The 22,622-nt window shown below is 31.0% G+C and overlaps 1 protein-coding gene across 1 annotated transcript; it reads left to right on the top strand.

Annotated features, from left to right (window-relative positions):
* Positions 1-6,216: 6,216 nt before the first annotated feature.
* On the top strand, positions 6,217-20,453 carry LOC111718376 (deoxynucleoside kinase). Its single transcript, XM_023493949.1, has 11 exons — positions 6,217-6,368; positions 6,742-6,802; positions 8,940-9,099; positions 10,236-10,344; positions 10,906-10,973; positions 13,818-13,935; positions 14,235-14,308; positions 14,563-14,662; positions 15,336-15,391; positions 16,558-16,597; positions 19,691-20,453. The coding sequence occupies exons 1-10, from the start codon at positions 6,354-6,356 to the stop codon at positions 16,562-16,564; spliced, it is 768 nt and encodes a 255-aa protein (XP_023349717.1). The 5' UTR covers positions 6,217-6,353; the 3' UTR covers positions 16,565-16,597; positions 19,691-20,453.
* Positions 20,454-22,622: the final 2,169 nt, after the last annotated feature.

Below are 22,622 nucleotides of genomic sequence, written 5' to 3'. Positions count from 1 at the left end.
TGTATCTCTGCAACCCGTTCTTGTAGACCTTTGACATTTCAAACTAAGAATTCTGACAGATCGAATATTCTAAGTTTAAAATATTAAAGGTTTTCAGCATCCGGTTGCAAAGATAACGTGATTAGAAGATTGGAGTTTGTGGCAAAAACTTAACTCCTTTGAAGAATCGAAGGAGCTACTGAGTTGAAATTGGCTCCGACCTCGACACTTCAACTGTTAGATTGTAAGCGAAATTTCAATTCGATCCCTTCACGCAAATATTGCAATCAACGATTCACAATGGTTTCTAATGAATACTGCGTTTAATTCCAATAATGTTGTTTTCTTGTAATTAAAATTTAAAATAATCAACTTTTAAAATTATAAACAGTAATATCTTATTTATGTTTGATCAGACAAAGCTATCAAGGGTATCGTTTTGAATCGGACATTGCCATATTTGCATATACATCACATGTAATTACACTATAAAGTACTGACCCCCCTCCCTTGTTCTCCACCTTCCCAGATATATAGTAGAGAGAATATCGATGAAAAATTGATTAAAAAGTAAAAATGTATTCTTATTAGCGGATGACTGAATTAAAAAAATTTCTAAATAAATATCCGTTTTATTCACGTCACACTTGTAAATATAATCTTAATTCAGGATGTTTCACTTGATTGAAAAGTCAGAATATGACTGTAAGTAGATTAGTGTGCAGAGCGGTATTAACTATGCCAAGAGGGAGCTTTCTTCTTGCTGAGTAGGTCAACACACCCTCACAGATTCATGCACTCGTGAGCAGATGGCCAGATAGGTCGTTGTTTTTAAAAGGACTGCTCAGATATTTCCGGAGGGAAAACAAGTATTGATGCGATTATTTATAATTCGTCAAATTCTTATTATACATACTTTATGTAACTCTAGCTGCCCCGGCGATGCCTATGAAATTTAAAAAAAAAAAACTTTTTTTAACACTGTGTTACCCCCGGGCTATCCATGGGTTACCTAAAAAAATGTCAGCCAATTTGGTCCAGCCGTTTGGCCAGCTATACCTAACAAACAAATATACATAAAAATATACATATTTGAGCGAAGAGCTTTAGTATAAAGATACAAATTGCCTATTATTAAAATTCACACGAATAAAAGGCTCTTTATGAATTAGCTTTACATTAGAGGTATCCAGAAAGGATGAGAATTTAAAACTCTTTAGATAGAGCGATCTGAAAGTTTAGATAAGTTATCCTTAAATATAGCAATTCAATGGTGTATAATAACGTAATTTTCATAGAAAAAAAGTGTGCAGGTGTTTGTAACTATGAATATTTTAAAAATCTCTGCTCCTTTTGATGTAAATTAAAAAACTTCTTAATATATACCTTTTCAGGTGTAATTCATACTCCTTTTGATTTTACTTTAAATATATAAACTACTTCTTTTACATTTACCTTTACTTACATAAACTACTTCTTATGATTTACCTTTACATATATAAACTACTTCTTATGAGTTACCTTTACATATATAAACTACTTTTTATAATTTAACTTTACAAATATAAACCATTTCTTTCAGATTTACCTTTACATACATAAACTACTTCTTATGATTTTCCTTTACAAATATAAACTACTTATTATGATTTAACTTTACATACATAAACTACTTCTTATGATTTAACTTTACAAATATAAACCACTTCTTATGATTTAGCTTTACATACATAAACTACTTCTTATGATTTAACTTTACAAATATAAACTCCTTCTTATGATTTTACTTTACATATATAAACTACTTCTTTTGATTTTACTTTACATATATAAACTACTTCTTATGATTTTACTTTACATATATAAACTACTTTTTATGATTTAACTTTACATATATAACTACTTCTTATGATTTAACTTATAAACTACTTCTTATGATTTTACTTTACATATATAAACTACTTTTTATGATTTAACTTTACATACATAACTACTTCTTATGATTTATCTTTACTTATATAAACTACTTCTTATGATTTAACTTTACATTTATAAACTACTTCTTATGATTTTACTTTACATATGTAAGCTACTTCTTATGATTTACCTTTACATTTATAAACTACTTCTTAAGATTTAACTTTACATATATAAACTACTCCTTATGATTTAACTGTACATGGTTAAATTACTTCTTATCATTTAACTTTTATGCTTCTAATTATTAAACTTAAAGCTAAAGGTTTTAAAACTTACTAAAATTTTTCATATTTTAATTTTAGAAAATAAAATAAATTTAAGTTTTGTATTCTGTTTAGTTTGTAAAGCTCAAAGTTTGTCTGCATTTTTTATTTTTCTTTCCCAGTTTATACTGTAGTTGTGCTGCACTTGTAATGTGCCTGTCAGCAGTTAATATATGGAAAATTACAACTCTTCATTTGTATAAAATTTTTCAGAGACAATTTAACTTAGTTATTTGCTGAATCAAACCCATTAGCTTTTTTTCGAAGCTTCATGCAGCAGACTTAGAAAGGGACTGCACCCAGATTTAAAAAAACTCATTTAAAAATAGTGATTGAAGGGGGGTGGGACTGATATTGAGACGAGATCCAAGGGTTGCGTGCTTTCACGGAAAAATCGATAAAAATTTGCCTATTACTTCTAAATAACAAAAGCTAAAAACAAGTGCTATATAGTTTTAAAATTTACATATTTAAGACTAAACAATTAAAAGTGCGTGAGTTTGTGAAGTAAAATCATAGGCCAAGATATTTTAAGGGTAACTCATGTTTGTATATTGTAGACCGTGGAGATTTTAAAGATTAAAGTTCGAAGCCGATTTTAATACAAAGAGATAAAGCCAAAAAATTATCATAAAAAAGAATGATTTAGTAAATAATGAATACTTAACACGTCCTACATTTATGAAATAAATCTAAGAGCTTCCATTTATGGATTTATTTTGTAATCTTAGGTTCAGGATAAAACCTCATCTAAATTATTTAATAATATTTTTTCTTCGAGTTTATAATTGAATCCCCGGGGGTTTAAATTTCGATTAATTTTAATTTTTCTGGGAGTAAAATGCATTCCTTTGTAAAGAGTTGGTTTATAACTTTGATCCGAATAAATAATTTTCTAGATTATTGGGTGTTAATAACAAATTTTGAGTAACAGAAAAACAGCTTTTTTTAAAGGAATGCTAATTTTTTGCTAATTAAGCTTATCAAGAAAGATTTCCAAAGGAACTGAGTTTTTGCCACAAACTCGGAATTTCTAACTCCAATATCTTTGTAATTCAATGTCGGAGACCTTTGATATTTCAAGCTATGAATTCTTTTTGATCACATAATGATAGTTTGAAATATTGAAGGTTTACAGCATCAGGTTGCAAAGATATAGGTAATAGAAGATCAGAAAAACTCAGTTCCTTTGTGATTACTTTTGTTAATCTATAAAAGAGCTAAATATTACTTTAGGCTATACTAATAAAACTAGATTTACTTCCTTGAAAATATTGAACCAAGGAATGCAAATGTAAATTATTAATAATATGTAGATAAGACTGTAGGAAGTAGGACCAATACAACTGTGGATAGTAAAATGATGAACATAAAACACAGAAATCGTGAAGTGTACACAGACTAATTCTACTTAAAATTTGGGTTTCAAACTGCTGAAAAATTTATTTGCTTTTTTAATAATACCATTTAAATGTCGTCTTTCCATAGTTTTTTGAATCCCACTGTATATTTGCAAAATAAAAATGAATGAAGATATTTAGACTTATCTTCTAGGGTTTTAACGATATTTTAACAATGCATGCCTGCTGGAAAAAAATCTTTCCTTATTTCTTTTCTGAATTTTGTTGTTGTGCGTTCGGTAAATTCAGATAAAATTTTAGAAATATACTTTTATTTTCTAGAAAGGCTTTATGGATACTACTCTGGACTGAACAAAGCTAGATATGTTTGTTTAAATTGTATTTAATCAATCGCGTTTTCTACTTTTTTATTTATAACGTGTCCACCGACACAACATGTAACCTTGTAATCGAAAATGAAAAATCAGTGTAGTTTTATCTTTAAAATAAGTTAGAGAATATCTTGAAGATTAGGTCATTACATTTATAGAAAGCAGTCCCTTTATGCTTACACGATACAAATACAAGATATAAAGTTTAAACTGACAAGAAGGTGCTCTGCAGTTCAAACTTAACTAGTGTATAAACAGAACACGACTTAAATACTAAAACTTAAACCTTGTCTCATAAAACCCTTAGTTTTACAAGTCTTCCTCATGTAAAATCTTAAAATTAATGAACAGAGACGACTAATTGTTTTAACTCAAAGGGACAGTATGCGAAATTTGAGTGACTCTGCATGCGCAGATGGCAATGCTCGATTTACAACCGTACCCTTAACACCTTAATCTAATAAAAACTGTGGAAGATATCGTCCTTTCCTTGAAAAGTGTTTCTCCATTGCTTTTTATAAACAAGAAATGCGCAAGTCACTTTCGTAAAAAAATCCCATGTGAAAATAAACAGTTAACAGAAACTTAAACATTGATATCTTTTTTATTACTTGATCAGACAGAGCTTTCAAGGGTACCGTTGTAGGGTAGCTTGAAATTACGTTTACAGTCCCTTAAATTAACTTTAAATACCATGTTAAATATTTCCGACCTCAGCTTTCATTGTTAAATATTTCCGACCTCAGCTTTCATTGTTAAATATTTCCGACCTCAGCTATCATTGTTAAATATTTCCGACCTCAGCTATCATTGTCCGACCTCAGCTTTCATTGTTAAATATTTCCGACCTCAGCTATTATTGTTAAATATTTCCGACCTCAGCTTTCATTGTTAAATATTTCCGACCTCAGCTATCATTGTTAAATATTTCCGACCTCAGCTATCATTGTTAAATATTTCCAACCTCAGCTTTCATTGTTTAATATTTCCGACCTCAGCTTTCATTGTTAAATATTTCCAACCTCAGCTATCATTGTTAAATATTTCCGACCTTAGCTATCATTGATAAATATTTCCGACCATAGCTATCATTGTTAAATATTTCCGACCTCAGCTATCATTGTTAAATATTTCCGACCTCAGCTTTCATTGTTAAATATTTCCGACCTCAGCTTTCATTGTTAAATATTTCCGACCTCGGCTTTCATTGTTAAATATTTCCGACCTCAGCTATCATTGTTAAATATTTCCGACCTCAGCTATTATTGTTAAATATTTCCGACCTCAGCTATCATTGTTAAATATTTCCGACCACAGCTATCATTATTAAATATTTCCGACCTCAGCTATCATTGTTAAATATTTCCGACCTTAGCTATCATTGATAAATATTTCCGACCTCAGCTATCATTGTTAAATATTTTCGACCTCAGCTATCATTGTTAAATATTTCCGACCTCAGCTATCATTGTTAAATATTTTCTGACGTCAGAAACACCCCAGGTAAAAGGACTGCAGTAATTTCAAGTGACCTTCCATTTCAAGGGAGTTTTCCCGATTCACAAGGGTACCCTTTAAACCTTTTACTAATCAGGGATGTTTAATATATCTCTATTAACATATTGTTAAATTCTTTAAGCAAATTGTCTAACAAATCTAAAAAACATTTCTAAAAATGATCAGCATCGTTTCAAAAACTATAGGTTTTCCGTTTAAGATATTCATGAATATTACGCTGCCTTGGCTTCCCTCGACCTCTAATTGGGCCGCAAAGAAGCCTCCCTGTAATAAAGAGATAAATAGTTATTTAAATACCTACGCCTGACATCACCCGATAAAAACGATATATATATATTTTTTAAGGAGGAGGGGGGGGGGATCGACCATTAGTAACTTCTTGAGATTTATATGATAAGGGTAAAGAGCTAATCAAAATTGTAAATTATGCCTCATATGTATACTTTACATGTACCTAGACTCAGATACATCGATGTTCATAATCTAGACATTGGAAAGTTTTTACATTTCATATAAACAAAATTTAATTTTTAATGACCAAATGTAATGGCATTTCTAGAAAAATTAAAAGATAAAGAAATTATTTTAAAAGAATTAATTAAAATTTTTTTTCAAGTTTAATTTTTATAAGTTAATATATATTTTATATGTGTTCATGTATAGATATTTTCTCTCTTAGAATACTTTCTATTTAATGTTTTTATCTTTAATCAATACTATTTAATCAACAGAATTTCAACTTTCAGAATAGATTGAAATGATCTAATCCTACATATTCTAATCATTTCAATATTTTTGATATTTGAATGGAAGAGGGCAGATTGCTGTGAATACAAAGGAAAGTTTTAAACCACTGTGAAAACCTGAGAGTCCACTGTAAAATGTTGCTAATAAAGGTAAAGTTAAATTATTGCATTAAGTTCAAAAACAAACAAAAATATATTTTTATAAATTTTTAAGAAAATTTTGCTTAATATGTATCTGTAAACACTGATAGATTTCCAAAAAAAAACTAAAAAATTTTAGGGAAAACTTTTCACTTTTACCCTTTCAATAAACCTTCCATCGGGTCATATGAGTTGCTACAACAATTTTGGGCCCGATCGGTTCAGCCGTTTGACGTTTATTGGATACAAACAGACAGACAAAAAAGCTAAATTTATAAATAGATTAGTGGGATGTAAGTCTATAAATGTAAATGTTCAATTGCACCTTTGTGCTACCTCAACAAAATTCTTTACATTCTTTCTAATTTGACCAAATATTCAGATAATTTGTGTGGGTAGTCTGGTTGGAGGGTTGTTGGGGGCTCCAGAGCTCAAAATAATAGGTAAAGTTTTTACAGTATTTAGTTTTAAAAATATATGCTTCATTTTTTCAGTCTTGGTTTTATTTTAAGTTCATGAAAAAAAACACCCAAGAAATGATTACGATCAACATCATACTGGATTTCAAATTTGATGCTTAATGCTTTTACTTTTTAGAAAATAAATTTTTTTAAACTGCATTTTTTTATAGACTCTATTTTTACGGTTTAAAGTTATATTTAAATAGTCTGTATTTTTGTTTGAAAGTTCATTAAAAACGTCATCCAAGAAAAGTTTTAAAAGGATAAATTTTAAAATTGGAGTGCCTTTATCTAATTTTCGTCCGATTGTAAATTAAAAATTGGGAATAATTCTACCTAAAAGAATTTTCCCATTTCTAAACAAAACGGATTTTTTTTTTAAATATATCAATTTGGGTTTTTGTCATGACGTAATCACTAAACATTAATCACTAAGCAATCATTAAACTTTTAAACTATATTTTCAGTGCACTTAATAATGATAAATCTGTGGCCGAATTTAAAGAATTTGAGCGGCGGTTCAAATTTAAGCCGCGGTTTAAATATGGTTGGTTCTACTTAAAATTGTATCAAATGTTTCAAGATTTAAGCCAGCGCTGAATTTAGACCGGGGTTTGGTCAATTTAAACCGCGGCTCAAATTCTTTAAATTCCATTTCAGTTTTACTAGATATGCTAGATATTTCAAAAGCTTACGACAATACTTAATACAAGTAGGGCTGGTCAAAGTTCCGTTAACGGAATGGAGGTTTTCAAGTTCGCGAAACGGATTAGCCGTTGAAAAGAACAATTACGGTTGAAAACGAAAACGGAACGGATTAAAACAAATTTCGTTTTTTCTTCTTTAAATTGCATTAAACTTGTAAAAAAAGTGTTGTACACATTTTACTGTTTTTAATGTCGTCTTCTGTGATCACAATTTTATAGCCCTGAGAATAGGTTGCGTTACCTTTGTACTTGGAGTTTGACCAGAGGAGCCGTGAAAGAATCTGGGTTCTCCTTAGAATAGGAAAAATATTGTTGATTTGGATATCTAGATACTACTCAAGGATAAATAAAGTTCAACTGCTATATAGTGCCGTAAACGACTTGACAAACCGTTAACGCCCTTAATACTACAAAAGACCGCAGGGTTAAAAATTTCATAACCATTGACAATTTTTCTTCGGTGCTTCGTGCCATCAATATTTTAATAGACTGTTACAGTTAACTGCTGCGCCGTTAACAATTTGTTTCGCCACTTTGCGTCGTTTATACTAAAATAGACCGTTAATGGCTGCACCGTTAACGATGTCTTTAACCTATAACAAAATAACAAATTTTTTCCCCCTACTTTTGGCAGTTATTAATGTAATAGACCGTTAACGATTGGATCCGTTAATGATTGTTGAAAAGTTTCCATTAACGGTTATTTAAAAAAAACAGTAAATGCTGTTACCGAAACAAACGTTCCATTCGTGTCTTTAAAATTAACGGCTACCTGAAATTTTTATTTTTTAAGGGTTGGACATAACCGTTAACAAAACGGCTAGAAAAAGTTGAGTATGGTTCAATGTTTTATTTGTACAGTCTATGTATTTATAGTTGCAATGTATTCATGTTATAGATTTTTTGTGCAGTCTGTGTTTGATGGTTCAATGGCTTTTTGGTCCAGTCAATTAACAACAAAAATCCTTTGTATTTAATTAAAGTGCAAGAACTTTATTTTTGTCTATACTAAAGTATGTTTTTCTTTAATTGTTTTGATTAATTTGTTTGTTTATGACAGGGTGCACTTACAAAATTGATCTGGATCAAAATAGTTGAAATAACATTCTTCTCTATTGACGTAATACTTTACCTACTTAAAGGGACTGTAAGCGTAATCTCAAGTAACCCTAAATACAAAGATAGTGATGCCCGGTTTATTTACGGCAGCCTTATAGGCATTATAAACACTATCCAATAAAGAAAAACGACAAAATTTTTCACACTATTGATTAGGTAAAGGTTTCAAGAGTACCCTTTTGAATCGATCATTGCCATCTTTGTATTGAGGGTCACCTAACATGCTTTAAGGTGGAATCTAGGATACATTATTTAATCATTTCTAATATAATTCTTATAATATATTTCAATAGATTTGATGGATCAGAGTTTGTGGAGTTCTCTAGGGTACCCGGAGAAAAGTATCCTTGACACGTCCCGCCGGAATATCCAGGTTGATCCTCTCAGCGCTCAGCCGGGATTAGAACTTTGGAATCCTGAATACTTTCCTAGTGCAGATAATATCATTAACAGGTTGGGAGGCAATATTTATCCTACAGATAATATCATTAACAGGTTGGGAGGCAATATTTATCCTACAGATAATATCATTAACAGGTTGGGAGGCAATATTTATCCTCCAGATATTATATTCAAACATTTAACAGGACGGTGCAAACGTACTTTCAAAGATGAAAATGCACGATTCACAATGGTAGCCTTGAAAGGGAGTGACCGGCAATATGTGGTAGTTTAACTGAGAATGTAGTATTGTGGAATTTTTTAGGAATCATATGAGACGTTCTTACGGCGCATATTTGCGACGACGACGAAAAATGTGACGAAAACTCTATAGTCTGTACTCTAGGGTATCTGGTAGACAGTTTACAATATCTGTTGAGGGAAATGATATATCTGTATAATCTGTACTCTAGAGTATCTGGTAGACCGTTTACAATATCTGTTGAGGGAAATGATATATCTGTATAATCTGTACTCTATGGTATCTGGTAGACCGTTTACAATATCTGTTGAGGGAAATGATATATCTATATAATCTGTACTCTAGGGTATCTGGTAGACCGTTTACAATATCTGTTGAGGGAAATGATATCTGTATAATCTGTACTCTATGGTATCTGGTAGACCGTTTACAATATCTGTTGAGGGAAATAATATATCTGTATAATCTGTACTCTAGGGTATCTGGTAGACCGTTTACAATATTTGTTGAGGGAAATAATATATCTGTATAATCTGTACTCTAGAGTATCTGGTAGACAGTTTACAATATCTGATGAGGGAAATTATAAATCTGTATAATCTGTACTCTATGGTATCTGGTAGACCGTTTACAATATCTGTTGAGGGAAATGATATATCTGTATAATCTGTACTCTAGGGTATCTGGTAGACCGTTTACAATATCTGTTGAGAGAAATGATATATCTGTATAATCTGTACTCTAGAGTATCTGGTAGACCGTTTACAATATCTGTTGAGAGAAATGATATATCTGTATAATCTGTACTCTAAAGTATCTGGTAGACAGTTTACAATATCTGTTGAGAGAAATGATATATATGTATAATCTGTACTCTAGAGTATCTGGTAGACAGTTTACAATATCTATTGAGAGAAATGATATATCTGTATAATCTGTACTCTAGGGTATCTGGTAGACCGTTTACAATATCTGTTGAGGGGAATGTTGGATCTGGAAAATCAACTCTTCTGCAGTACTTTACTGATTACCCGGATATATCGGTGTACAAAGAGGTAGGGTTCTCACAAACAAACAGTTAAAAGGACTGTCGGCGTAATTTCAAATGACTTTTTATTTGAGAAAAAATACATGCACGATTCACAACGGTACACATTTAATTTTTGTGTGAGCAAGAAAATAAAGAGATTCATGTTTGATTATCTAAAATATTGATGATTTCTCTTTAAAAGATTACAACGACCACATAATTTGCACATGTAACATTTTAAATAAGAGTCACTAGAAATTACGATATCATTTTATGGCCTGGCACGGATTAGATGAAATGATACTCTATCTAAATTACATCGGCAGCTTCAGTCTACCGGATCTTTACGGAGTGATGACACTTAAAGCTATTAATTAATGGCATTCAAGAAAGAATGTAAAACAAATGTATTTAAATTTTTTTAAATTATGCCAATTATGCGGACATCTTTTCTCATATGACAAAAAAATTTAAAACCATACCATCGGTCTTAATTGCAAAGGATTATTAGGTATCGTTGTGAATGGCTTCTTAGAAAATATTTTAAAAAAGATATACGCTAACATAAATCTTGTATTTTGTTTAGCCTGTGGAAATGTGGACAAACCTGAACGGAACAGATTTTCTCGGTCTAGTTTATCAGGACTCTAAAAGGTATAAAGTCTAGTTTATCAGGACTCTAAAAGGTATAAAGCCTAGTTTATCAGGACTCTAAAAGGTATACAGACTAGTTTATCAGGACTCTAAAAGGTATAACGTCTAGTTTATCAGGACTCTAAACGGTATAAAGCCTAAATTTTCAGGACTCTAAAAGGTATAAAGTCTAGTATATCAGGACTCTAAAAGGTATAAAGTCTATTTTATTAGGACTATAAAAGGTATAAAGACGAGTTTATTAGGATTTTTAAAGGTATAACGTCTTGTTTACAGGACTCTAAAAGTTATTAAGTCTGTTTTATCAGGGCTCTAAAAGGTATACAGACTAGTTTATTAAGACTCTAAAAGGTAAAAAGTCTAGTTTATCAGGATTCTAAAAGGTATACAGACTAGTTTATCAGGACTCTAAAAGGTATAACGTCTAGTTTATCAGGACTCTAAAAGGTATAAAGCCTAAATTATCAGAATTCTAAAAGGTATAAAGTCTAGTTTATCAGGACTCTAAAAGGTATACAGACTAGTTTATCAGGACTCTAAAAGGTATAAAGCCTAGTTTATCAGGACTCTAAAAGGTTTAAAGTCTATTTTATTAGGACTATAAAAGGTATAAAGCCTAGTTTATCAGAACTCTAAAAGGTATAAAGTCTAAATTATCAGGATTCTAAATGGTATGAAGTCTAGTTTATCAGGACTCTAAAAGGTATACAGACTAGTTTATCAGGACTCTAAAAGGTATACAGACTAGTTTATTTTGACTCTAATTGGTATAACGTCTAGTTTATCAGGACTATAAAAGGTATAAAGCCTAGTTTATCAGGGCTCTAAAAGGTATACAGACTAGTTTATTTGGACTCTAAAAGGTATAACGTCTAGTTTATCAGAACTCTAAAAGGTATAAAGCCTAGTTTATCAGGACTCTAAAAGGTATAAAGTCTAAATTATCAGGATTCTAAAAGGTATAAAGTCTAGATTATTAGGACTTTAAAAGGTATAATGTCTAATTTATCAGGACTCTAAAAGGTATACAGACTAGTTTATCAGGACTCTAAAAGGTATAAAGTCTAAATTTTAAGGATTCTTAAAGGTATAAAGTCTAGTTTATCAGGACTCTAAAAGGTATAAAGTCTAGTTTATCAGGATTCTAAAAGGTATAAAGCCTAGTTTATCAGGACTCTAAAAGGTATAAAGCCTAGTTTATCAGGATTCTAAAAGGTATAAAGTCTAGTTTATCAGGACCATAAAAGGAATAAAGTCTAGTTTATCAGGACTATAAAAGGTATAAAGTTTATAGTTTATCAGGACTATAAAAGGTATAAAGTCTATTTTATCAGGACTCTAAAAGGAATAAAGTCTAGTATATATATCAGGACTCTAAAAGGTATAAAGTTTATAGTTTATCAGGACTCTAAAAGGTATAAAGTTTATAGTTTATCAGGACCATAAAAGGAATAAAGTCTAGTATATCAGGACTATAAAAGGAATAAGGTCTAGTATATCAGGACTATAAAAGGTATAAAGTTTATAGTTTATCAGGACTCTAAAAGGTATAAAGTTTATAGTTTATCAGGACTCTAAAAGGTATGGTCTAGTTTATCAGGACTATAAAAGGAGTAACGTCTAGTTTATTAGGACTATAAAAGGTATAAAGTCTAGTATATCAGGACTATAAAAGGTATAAAGTCTAGTATATCAGGACTATAAAAGGTATAAAGTCTAGTATATAAAAGGTATTAAAATTCTAAGTAGCTTATCAGAGACTGAATTCAATGAATAGGGAGAGGTAAACTAAGTTTTAAATCTTAAAACGTCATAGTCTAGTTTTTCATGAACTTATGAGATTAATATCTAATGGAAAAGAAGCTTGACTCTGCAGTCAGAATGAAGAATGAAGTTAAATGAAATTGAAAAAAGAAAATGATACTTTAACACTGTTCCTTATTGAAAAATGTAATAAATTGGAACCATCCTTTTGTTTATTTTTGTTATTCTTAAACCAAAGGCGTAATTTTCAATACATATCATTAATAGAGTGGGAAGTTAGATTTACAACGGTACTTTTGTCTGAACAAGATTCAATTTGATAATTATGTTTTAATCCTAGAAAATTGAATATCTTTGTTTCTGATTTCTTTTGAATTAATGGAAGACATTATCAGAAACGAAGATATCGCTCACATTTTTATCAAATACAGATTTGAAGTGAGCTGTTTTTAATTCAAACCATTAGTGACGAGAAGGTCAATTTTGACCGGGTGAGGTTTTAAAGTGCCTTTTTTCTTAAACTAAATGCTGTCTTGTCTTTTCCTGCGCTTTCCTTAGGATTTCCTGTTTTCAAAACATATTTTATATTTGACGTAACATCAAAATTGGGTTTTTTATTTTATTTTCAATTTTAAAAAAACCCAAAAAAACAAGATTTTGAATTCGGAAAAAACCCAAAAGAACACCCTGTAATTTAGTTTTGAATATATAAAATTGTCAATTTTTTGGCTAGAAAAAATTTAAAGATATTTTTGTAATTTTCTTTTAAAGATCTAAATAACTAAAACATGAAAAGTAAAGTTTTGAAGATAATTAAATAATTATGAATTCCAAAGTTTTTTAGATTTTCATGTTTTACAGGTCACCCTGTACAAAAAAAATCTAAAATTTAATTGAATATCATTTTTTCATGAGTACAATCAAGTTTTGTTTTGACAAGATCCTTCTAAAACAACTTTACTAATAGTTACTGGTCTCGTCACTAATGGGTTAAATTGAATTTCACTTGAAATTACAATGACAGGCCCTTGAAAAATAAATAGGAAAATATAATACAAATGCATTTATAATGTTTATAAGATGGGGGATGGCGTTTGAATCACTAGTCCAGCGTTCAATGCTTGATCATCATATCAGGGATAGAAGACAGAAGGGGAAACTAACTCCAGCAGTCAAGGTTATGGAACGGAGTCTGCAAGTAAGTGGGAATTGAGTAACAAACTTGAAATCACCTTTTTAAATGATTTTTAATTTAGTATAGTGATACTTAGTGAGAAAGTTGTAATCCATAGGATTTTCGTGTGCTATCGATTAAAGAATTTGTTTGTTTATGATTTGATTGCTTACGGTTGTATTCAGATTCAGAAACAAGAAAATTCCTCTTCACAAAATTTGTAAACTTTTAGTTGGATAGATTATGAGTCCTTATCTTAATATTTTTTTCAAATTCAAATTTGCAACATTCAAAATATTCACACTGTTTTTACCCTTTTTTAGAGTTGTCGCTATTGCTTTGTAGAACAGCTGAGGACAGTTCTTTCAATTGGAGAAGTGAATCTTCTAGACAGCTGGTAGGTAAACTAGACAGCTGGTAGGTATACTAGACATCTGGTAGGCAAACTAGACAGCTGGTAGGTAAACTAGACAGCTGGTAGGTAAACTAGAGAGCTGACGTATATTAGACAGCTGAAAGGTACTCTAGACAGCTGGTAGGTACAATAGACATCATGTAGGTATACTAGAAAACTGGTAGGTATACTAGACAGCTGTTAAGTATACTAGACAGCTGGTAGGTATACTAGAAAACTGTTACGTAACATTTCAGGCACCAGCTGATGAAAAACAATATAGAGTTTGATATTGATGTTGATGTTATTATCTACCTGAAAACATCACCTGAAGTTGCATTCCAACGAGTCAGAAAGGAACTTAGATAAACTAATTATATTACCCTGGGTTCTGTAGCTAATTTTAGGGGCTTCTACCCTTGACCGTGTGGTGACTGAAGGGTGATGATTATTTAAGCACACCATTATATTACTATATAACTAACAGAATGTAATTGTCTCTTAAGATACATTTTTGAATCCTTACTTTTACTTTAATTATTATATTAATCCATACAAATTACACAAAGCTGGCCAGATCCGGGTTTGAGTTGAATGCCTCTCTTGAGTTAAATTGCACTCGAATGAGTCGAATTCTTCCCTTGAGTTTAATCCCTCTCTTCAACTCTTGAGTTGAATCCTTCTCTTGAGTTAAATCCTTTTTTTGAGTTTATAACCTCTCTCAATTTAAATCCTTCTCTTGAATTCAATCCTTTTCTTGAGTTTAATTCCTTTATCAAGTTAAATCCCTTTGTTGAGTCTTTTACCATAATTTTCTCAATTTAAATTCCTTTCTCTAGAGTTGAATCCCACTCTTGAGTTTAATTCCTCTCTTGAGTTGAATCCCACTCTTGAGTTGAATCCCACTCTTGAGTTGAATTCCTCTCATGAGTTGAATCCCACTCTTGAGTTGAACCCCTCTCTTAAGTTAAATCCCTTTCTGATTTTAATCCTTTTCTTGATTTGAATCCCTAAGTTTATTTATGAATAGAGGAATAGACAACAGGAGATGTCTCTCCCTTTGGATTATTTTGACCAGATGCATAGGTAGGAACTCATTAGAANAAAGTTGTAGATATTAGAAAAATAACGTTACATTTCCACAAAACGCTAACGTTGGGGGTGTGTTCCTCTAACGTTAACGTTTAACGTTAACGTTAGGTATGAGCTACTATAACGTTAACGTTTAACGTTCACGTTATATAGAATATATCCAAACGTTACACATTATTGTAACGTAACGTACAAAAACGTACATTTCACGTTACGTTACACTATCGTTGACATCTCTAGTAAATATGGTTGGGATAGAAACATCAATTTAACTAGATATCCACAAAGGATGAGACTGTAAATACGACTTGAAATTCGTCAAATATGAAAATACCAGGGCTAAATTATATGCCTTACACATTTAATAAAGTCCAAAGTATCATTCTATGTGGGTAGCCCTGTATCTTAGAAATAAAGGTGCAGCGGCGTTCATCGACTTGAACCACCAGGAGAAGAGAATTAGAATACAATGTTTTTTCCCTTTAAACTTTATTTGTATTTTAACATCAGAACCTGAAGTGAACACTTCAAATTTAAGAAATACAGGGGAAATTAGTTCCAAAATTAATACTTGGCCCATTATTACACTGAGGTTTAGAAATGGGCGAAATCTGTATAGTTATCTTTTTCAACCATATATATCTTTAAATCCCAGCCAATTTGAACATAACTACACCATACATTTTTCAATAATGGCTAAAATTCTTTATTAAAACAAAAAATGTCGACTTTAAACAATAATAAGGTATGAGAATTAGTTTTTGATGATTTTTGTTTTTATTTTCGAACATATCCCTATTTTGAAACAATTACCGCATTACAGCTCATGTGGCGTTTTTGAAATTTTGAGACAATAACTAGAATTCCTATCAATGTCAATTTTTAAGCATTTACCCACTTTGACGTGACAAAAAAGATTCTTTGAGAAGATAAACTATAAACAAAATAAAAAAACCATTTACAATTCACTGTTATTTTGGGTCGCAGTGTTATAAAGTTTTTGAACAGAAATTTTCTCTATATTCAAGCCTTTGTTTTAATAGTGTCCCGAGCTATAGCGAGGAACAAAATTAAATTTTAATATTTCAATATTTTAAAGTTTAATAATAAAATGCATTTAATATCAAATTTCATTTGAAAATATGTGCTGAATTTTTCAGATGCTAACAGTGATTTATCCACGCTCAGTAAAACTTACAGGTTAATGTTTATCTTTTGTATTGCTATCTGAATTATCTTTTATTTGGTACACAGGGTCCAAGAAACCTGGGAAACCAGAAGATGATGTTTGACTCGACTTATGATTTTAAATATATTCCAACAAACATGAAACGCGGCAATTGTGCAGTGTTGTGGATCTATTTTGCTTAATAACATGGTTTTAAAGCCACTGGTAAAGCTAATTTATAGTAAAATCAAATAAATTTAGAATTAATTAAAGGGACTGCAAAGGAAAACTGAAAGGGGGTATAGGATAAAACCTGAGAATCTCAGGCGTTGAACGATACATATAAGACAAGTATCTGATATAAAAGTGTGTCAAAATTATACCAAAATCTATATTTATATATGAAATTTTGTATAAAAGTATTAGGTTTAAACAGATTATATTCAGCAAATACGCAAACAATCTGAAAACGATTATATCCCACAGAAACCTGAGCATCTCAGGTTTGCTCCCATTATGATTTTTAAATTTTCATTTAGTATTTTTGATAGGTATAATTAATAATATTATTTAAAAGACCGTATTACGTCACAAGAACTTCCACTAATAAGAGTGCAGTTTACTGGTCACGTGATACAGACTGAAATCAGGCGACCATTATACTGCACTGCAATTTCCTGAACTTATGGTGACGTAATACGGACTATATTTATTAATATTATCAATTATATCTATTAAAATGCAAAATACAAATTAAATGAATATAACATGAGCAAATCTGAGATTCTTCGGTTTCTGTGGGATGACGATATTCAGATTGGTTTCGTATTTGTGGAATATGATCTGTTTTATTTTACAACTTTTATACAAAATTGCATAAATATATATATATGAATTTTCGTACAAAGGAATTGAGTCTTTGTAACAGACTCTGATTTTCTAATACCTATATTCGTTCCACCTGATGGTGTAAACCTTTGATTTTTCAAACGTAGGATTTTTCATTTAACAGAATTCATAGTTTGAAATATCTAAGGTCTACGGCATTGGATTACAAAGATACAGAGATTAGAAATTTATAGTTTGTGACAAAGACTCAATTCCTTTGATACAGTTTTATATCAATTTCTCGAGACAAGAACATCAGATAGATGTCTTATAGTTATCTTTTCGAATGAGATTCTCAGGTTTTATCCTATACCCCCTTTCATTTTTCCTTTAAATGTTGTCTTCTTACAGTTTCAATGTGTTTGTAAGAAAAATGGTTTTATTTACACATTCAGTAAATATTGGTAATTGTTTTTATGTTTGAAAAAATTAACTTGACAGGACCAAAGATTATACAAGATAAAACAAGACTTTTGAGTGGGAGTGGAAAATTAACTTGACAGGACCAAAGATTATACAAAATAACACAAGACTTTTTAGAGGGAGTGGAAAATTAACTTGACAGGACCAAAGATTATGCAAGATAAAACAAGACTTTTGTGAGGGAGTGGAAAATTAACTTGACAGGACCAAAGATTATAAAAGATAACACAAGACTTTTGAGAGGGAGTGGAAAATTAGCTCGACAGGACCAAAGATTATAAAAGATAAAACAAGACTTTTGAGAGGGAATGGAAAATTAACTTGACAGGACCAAAGATTATGCAAGATAAAGCAAGACTTTTGAGAGGGAGTGGAAAATTAACTTGACAGGACCAAAGGTTATACAAGATTAAACAAGAATTTTGTGAGGGAGTGGAAAATTATAAGTAATAAGTTCAAAACAAAATGTAAGGGGACATTTGACGTCCTCATCTAGATTTTTTGCCCTAGCACTCTATACTATCAACTTTTATTTGTTTTACTTTAAAGCAATAGTGATTAAAAGGATGTTTATTCTACTCACGCCTGCTAACAAGCAAAACCAGAGATTTTTAATAAAATTTTGCTGCGAAAAGGTTTCTCTAAGGACTTAAAAAAAAAATATAGTATCAAAAAATACTTGGTTAAATCTTTTTTTTTGACTGATACTTCATGCTGTTTTTCATGAAGATTTTTGTATACGTTTATTAAAACTCAGAGTAAACAAGTTTCAACAACTTTGTCTAAACTTGAGGAAAAACAAACATTAATTATTGAACTTTATGAAGAAAAAAATAAAAGATTTACCATTAACTTTTCTTTCTTGCTCTTTATAATTTCTAATTTTTTTGTGCGATTTGATAAAGATTTCCGCCTAGATTGTAGTTCCTCTTGGCTTCTTTAAAAAAAATAACATTTTTAGCAGCATAATGCGTTTAACTTCAGTTAAAAAATGGAATTTAATTTATTATTAAACTAAAAATATTAAAAATAAAATTTGCGAAGTTAATTACATGGAGTTGTAAATCGTTTATGTCACATGATGATTAAAGGGCCATGAAAAAATACCAAGCTGTAAACACCGGTTTAGTTCAAGTACCAGACCGACTTTTAACCAGTTAGAGCAAGCTGAGTACATTACAGTTCAAGTACCAGGCCGACTTTTAACCAGTTAGAGCAAGCTGAGTACATTACAGTTCAAGTACCAGACCGACTTTTAACCAGTTAGAGCTAGCTGAGTACATTACAGTTCAAGTACCAGGCCGACTTTTAACCAGTTAGAGCAAGCTGAGTATAATACAGTTCAAGTACCAGGCCGACTTTTAACCAGTTAGAGGTAGCTGAGTACAATATAGTTCAAGTACCAGACCGACTTTTAACCAGTTAGAGCTAGCTAAGTACAATACAGTTCAAGTACCAGACCAACTTTTAACCAGTTAGAGCTAGCTGAGTACAATACAGTTCAAGTACCATGCCGACTTTTAACCAGTTAGAGCTAGCTGAGTACAATACATTTCCAGTACCAGGCCAATTTTTAACCAGTTAGAGCACGCTGAGTACAATTACAGACCGCTTCAACCCGGGACAGTACGCTAAATGAATGATCACTTTCTAGTGAAAGGAATTCAATGTTGCCACAAACTCTGATTTTCCAATCCCTATACCTATTTTATCTACATATATATATTATATCAGATTACAAAGTTATAAGGATTACGAAATATTAGTTTGTGGCAACGTGAATAGTCAGAATTAAACGTGATTTCATATTTTAGAAAGCTTGCCAAGGATATCTACCAGAGTATACCCAATAAGTTGAGAACAGAACAGTTTTATAATTGAAAATGAATGGAAGCTGAAAGAAGATAGATTTAAAGAATATAATACCATCAAAAATATTTTGCATTCAGTTTGTCAGTATTTGTATAATGTATATTCATATTTTTTCATGTTTTCTACAGTGGTCGACGACCATACCATTGAAGACGATTTTTTATTAATAATGCTTTGAACGATAACAAGCATTTTTCAAATTGCAAGTTTAGAAGTAAACAAAAAAGTCTGTTAATTCACAACTTTTTGATTTGATTTGTTTCTGCGGTTTCACAGCTTTGTAGAAATCAAAATTGAAAAAGAAAATAGTGTTCATTGTATTGATAAATACGACGACAAATAAATGTAACCCTTTTAACACTGAGGTATAAGACATGCATGTTGTTGTCCACAAATACAGGAAAGTCATTTTTTACTTTTCACCTTCTGTATTGAAACACAAAAATTTGATTTGTCTAGAGCCTGTTCTAGTTCTATAGACTAAAGACATATATTTTGATTACATTTTTTTTAAAATCTTGGTCAAACAATTGCGGATCTTAAAGATTTTCTGTTATTTATCTTCTCAAGAATCTCTCGGCTTCCCAGGCTAAAGCCAACAATGACCCCTTAGTGCAAAAGGGTTAAACCGAATTAAAATTAAAATTAGAATTTCAGTGAAGTTTCGTACTTATATATTTTTCAAATCTAACAATCAAAAAAAAAATTAAGATTAAAAGTCTACCAAGATACTTGGCATCATATTTCAACATTTCTATCTATATTACGTTTTAGTAAACAAAATAACACTTAACAATATCTGTTACTTCTAGCTATCAGGGTTATTTAATATTAAACCCAAACTGTAAAAATATTTTTCAATCATTTTTTATAGTTTATACGAAATTAAATAAGAAAACTTATTTATCAAAATTTACTTTATAGTAAATTTGTATTTATGTAAGATTAATAATAATAAATTTTTGACATGCATTGTATTTTCTCTTCAAATTTTGACTGAAGATTATGAAAAGCAGTTTCGAGGGTGTTTATGAAAATTAGATTATTTTTGGACGGTAAAACTTATAGAAAAGTGTTTTCGTTCGTTTTTTAACATTAATGTTCATTAGGGTTTTTGGTTTTCACATTTTTAGAAAGTCTCCTGAAAGCCAAAGATGGTTAAAAACGGATAAAAAACAATTTTTAACTTTAGACTAATGTAGTTTGTTACAAAACTCTATTTGAAAATTTCAAAAACGTTCAGTCTTAGAGCTTGGATGACAGCACAGAAAACTATAAGTAAATACCTATTTAAGAGATAATGCTTAGTTTTATCGACTAAAAGGGACTGTAAAAGAAAAATGAAAGGGGGTATAGACTGAAAGCTAATCACTTTAGCTCTCGATCGCGACCCATGAAAGTTATATCTGATGTTCCTGTCTCGAGAAACTGATTTACAACGCAACAACTAGATATTAAAGAGGAACATTTCAAATTAATCCGTAGGTTTACAAAAAATACGGAGATCAGTGATTATTCACAACACAAATGTTCTGACTTCTGGATTTACAAGATATAATGTTTGCCTAAGTTTAAATTTAATATACAGGGTGTCCCACGAAACATGACAGTAGCAAGACGATTTGAAAGTTGTCTTTAACGTTTAATGAATTTAAAACATGTATACCTCCGGTAATGCTGAAAGTACATAAAAGGCAGACCACAATTAGGAAATGCCAAGACTAGGGGAATTTTTTAATTATTAACTTCTAAAATTAGGCTTACGAATAAATGCCGCAAGTTTTTTCGAAGATTAAAGACGACCTTCAAATCGTCTTTCTACTGTCATGTTTCGTGGAACACCCTATAATTCTTTTCTCGTTTAGTTAAACGAGAATTCTACATATTTTCTTTCAATGTTCTAAATGAATTCAATATCTAAACCATTAAACTTTTTCAATTAGATTCTAGGTGTTAAAACTCTACTAAATGTTTTATGATGGGAAAGTAGAAATTAACAACTCTAGAAATAGTTCAAACATAAGGCACAAAGTTACTGTGGGATGAATGTCGTTATTATTCCTTTTACTTAATTGATACATACATTACCCACGTTATACTTGCATGCTCTATCTGATGCATACCCACGTTATACTTGCATGCCCTCGTTTATGCATGCCCTAACTCCATGCATACCCACGTTATACTTGCATGCCCTCGTTTAGGCATGCCCTAACTCATGCATACCCATTTACTTGCAGGCCCTCGTTTAGGCATGCCCTAACTCACGAATACCCACGTACTTGCATGCCCTCGTTTAGGCATACCCTAACTCATGCATACCCACGTACTTGCAGGCCCTCGTTTAGGCATGCCCTAACTCATGCATACCCACGTACGTGTAGGCCCTCTTTGAGGCATGCCCTATCTCATGCATACCCACGTTATACTTGCATGCCCTCGTTTAGGCATGCCCTAACTCATGCATACCCGTTGCTCAATTGTTCATGCATTCGAGATTCGACCAATATAAGAAACCTGATAATAATATTAGTTTGATTTTAAAGATTAATTTTCAGAGGATTCGAGATGCAATGATTATTATGAAGGAAAAGCTGGGTTCTTAAGCTAGTTTGATTGTACAATGTTAACAGATTGAAATAGATAGAAAAATTTAACAATTAATTTTTTCCCCTCGCTTGTTCCATTGCATAAATATTCGGTTTTGTAATCATCAGTAATGGCGATTTGTTTGAGATTTATATTAATGATAGCTATTGTCCATTTAACCTTTATCAAGGAAATAATAAAGATATCTTCTTGTGTATCTATTATCTTTATATTATCCCTCAGAAAAAAGTTCTTAAGTAAGCCTAACAAAACAAATTAGCATTT

This window comes from Eurytemora carolleeae, unplaced genomic scaffold, assembly GCF_000591075.1.
Source record: "Eurytemora carolleeae unplaced genomic scaffold, Eaff_2.0 scaffold106, whole genome shotgun sequence".
NCBI classification, from domain to species: Eukaryota; Metazoa; Arthropoda; class Copepoda; order Calanoida; family Temoridae; genus Eurytemora; species Eurytemora carolleeae.
Note: the sequence above shows the minus strand (reverse complement) of the source record. Positions and strands in the feature narration are given on the sequence as shown.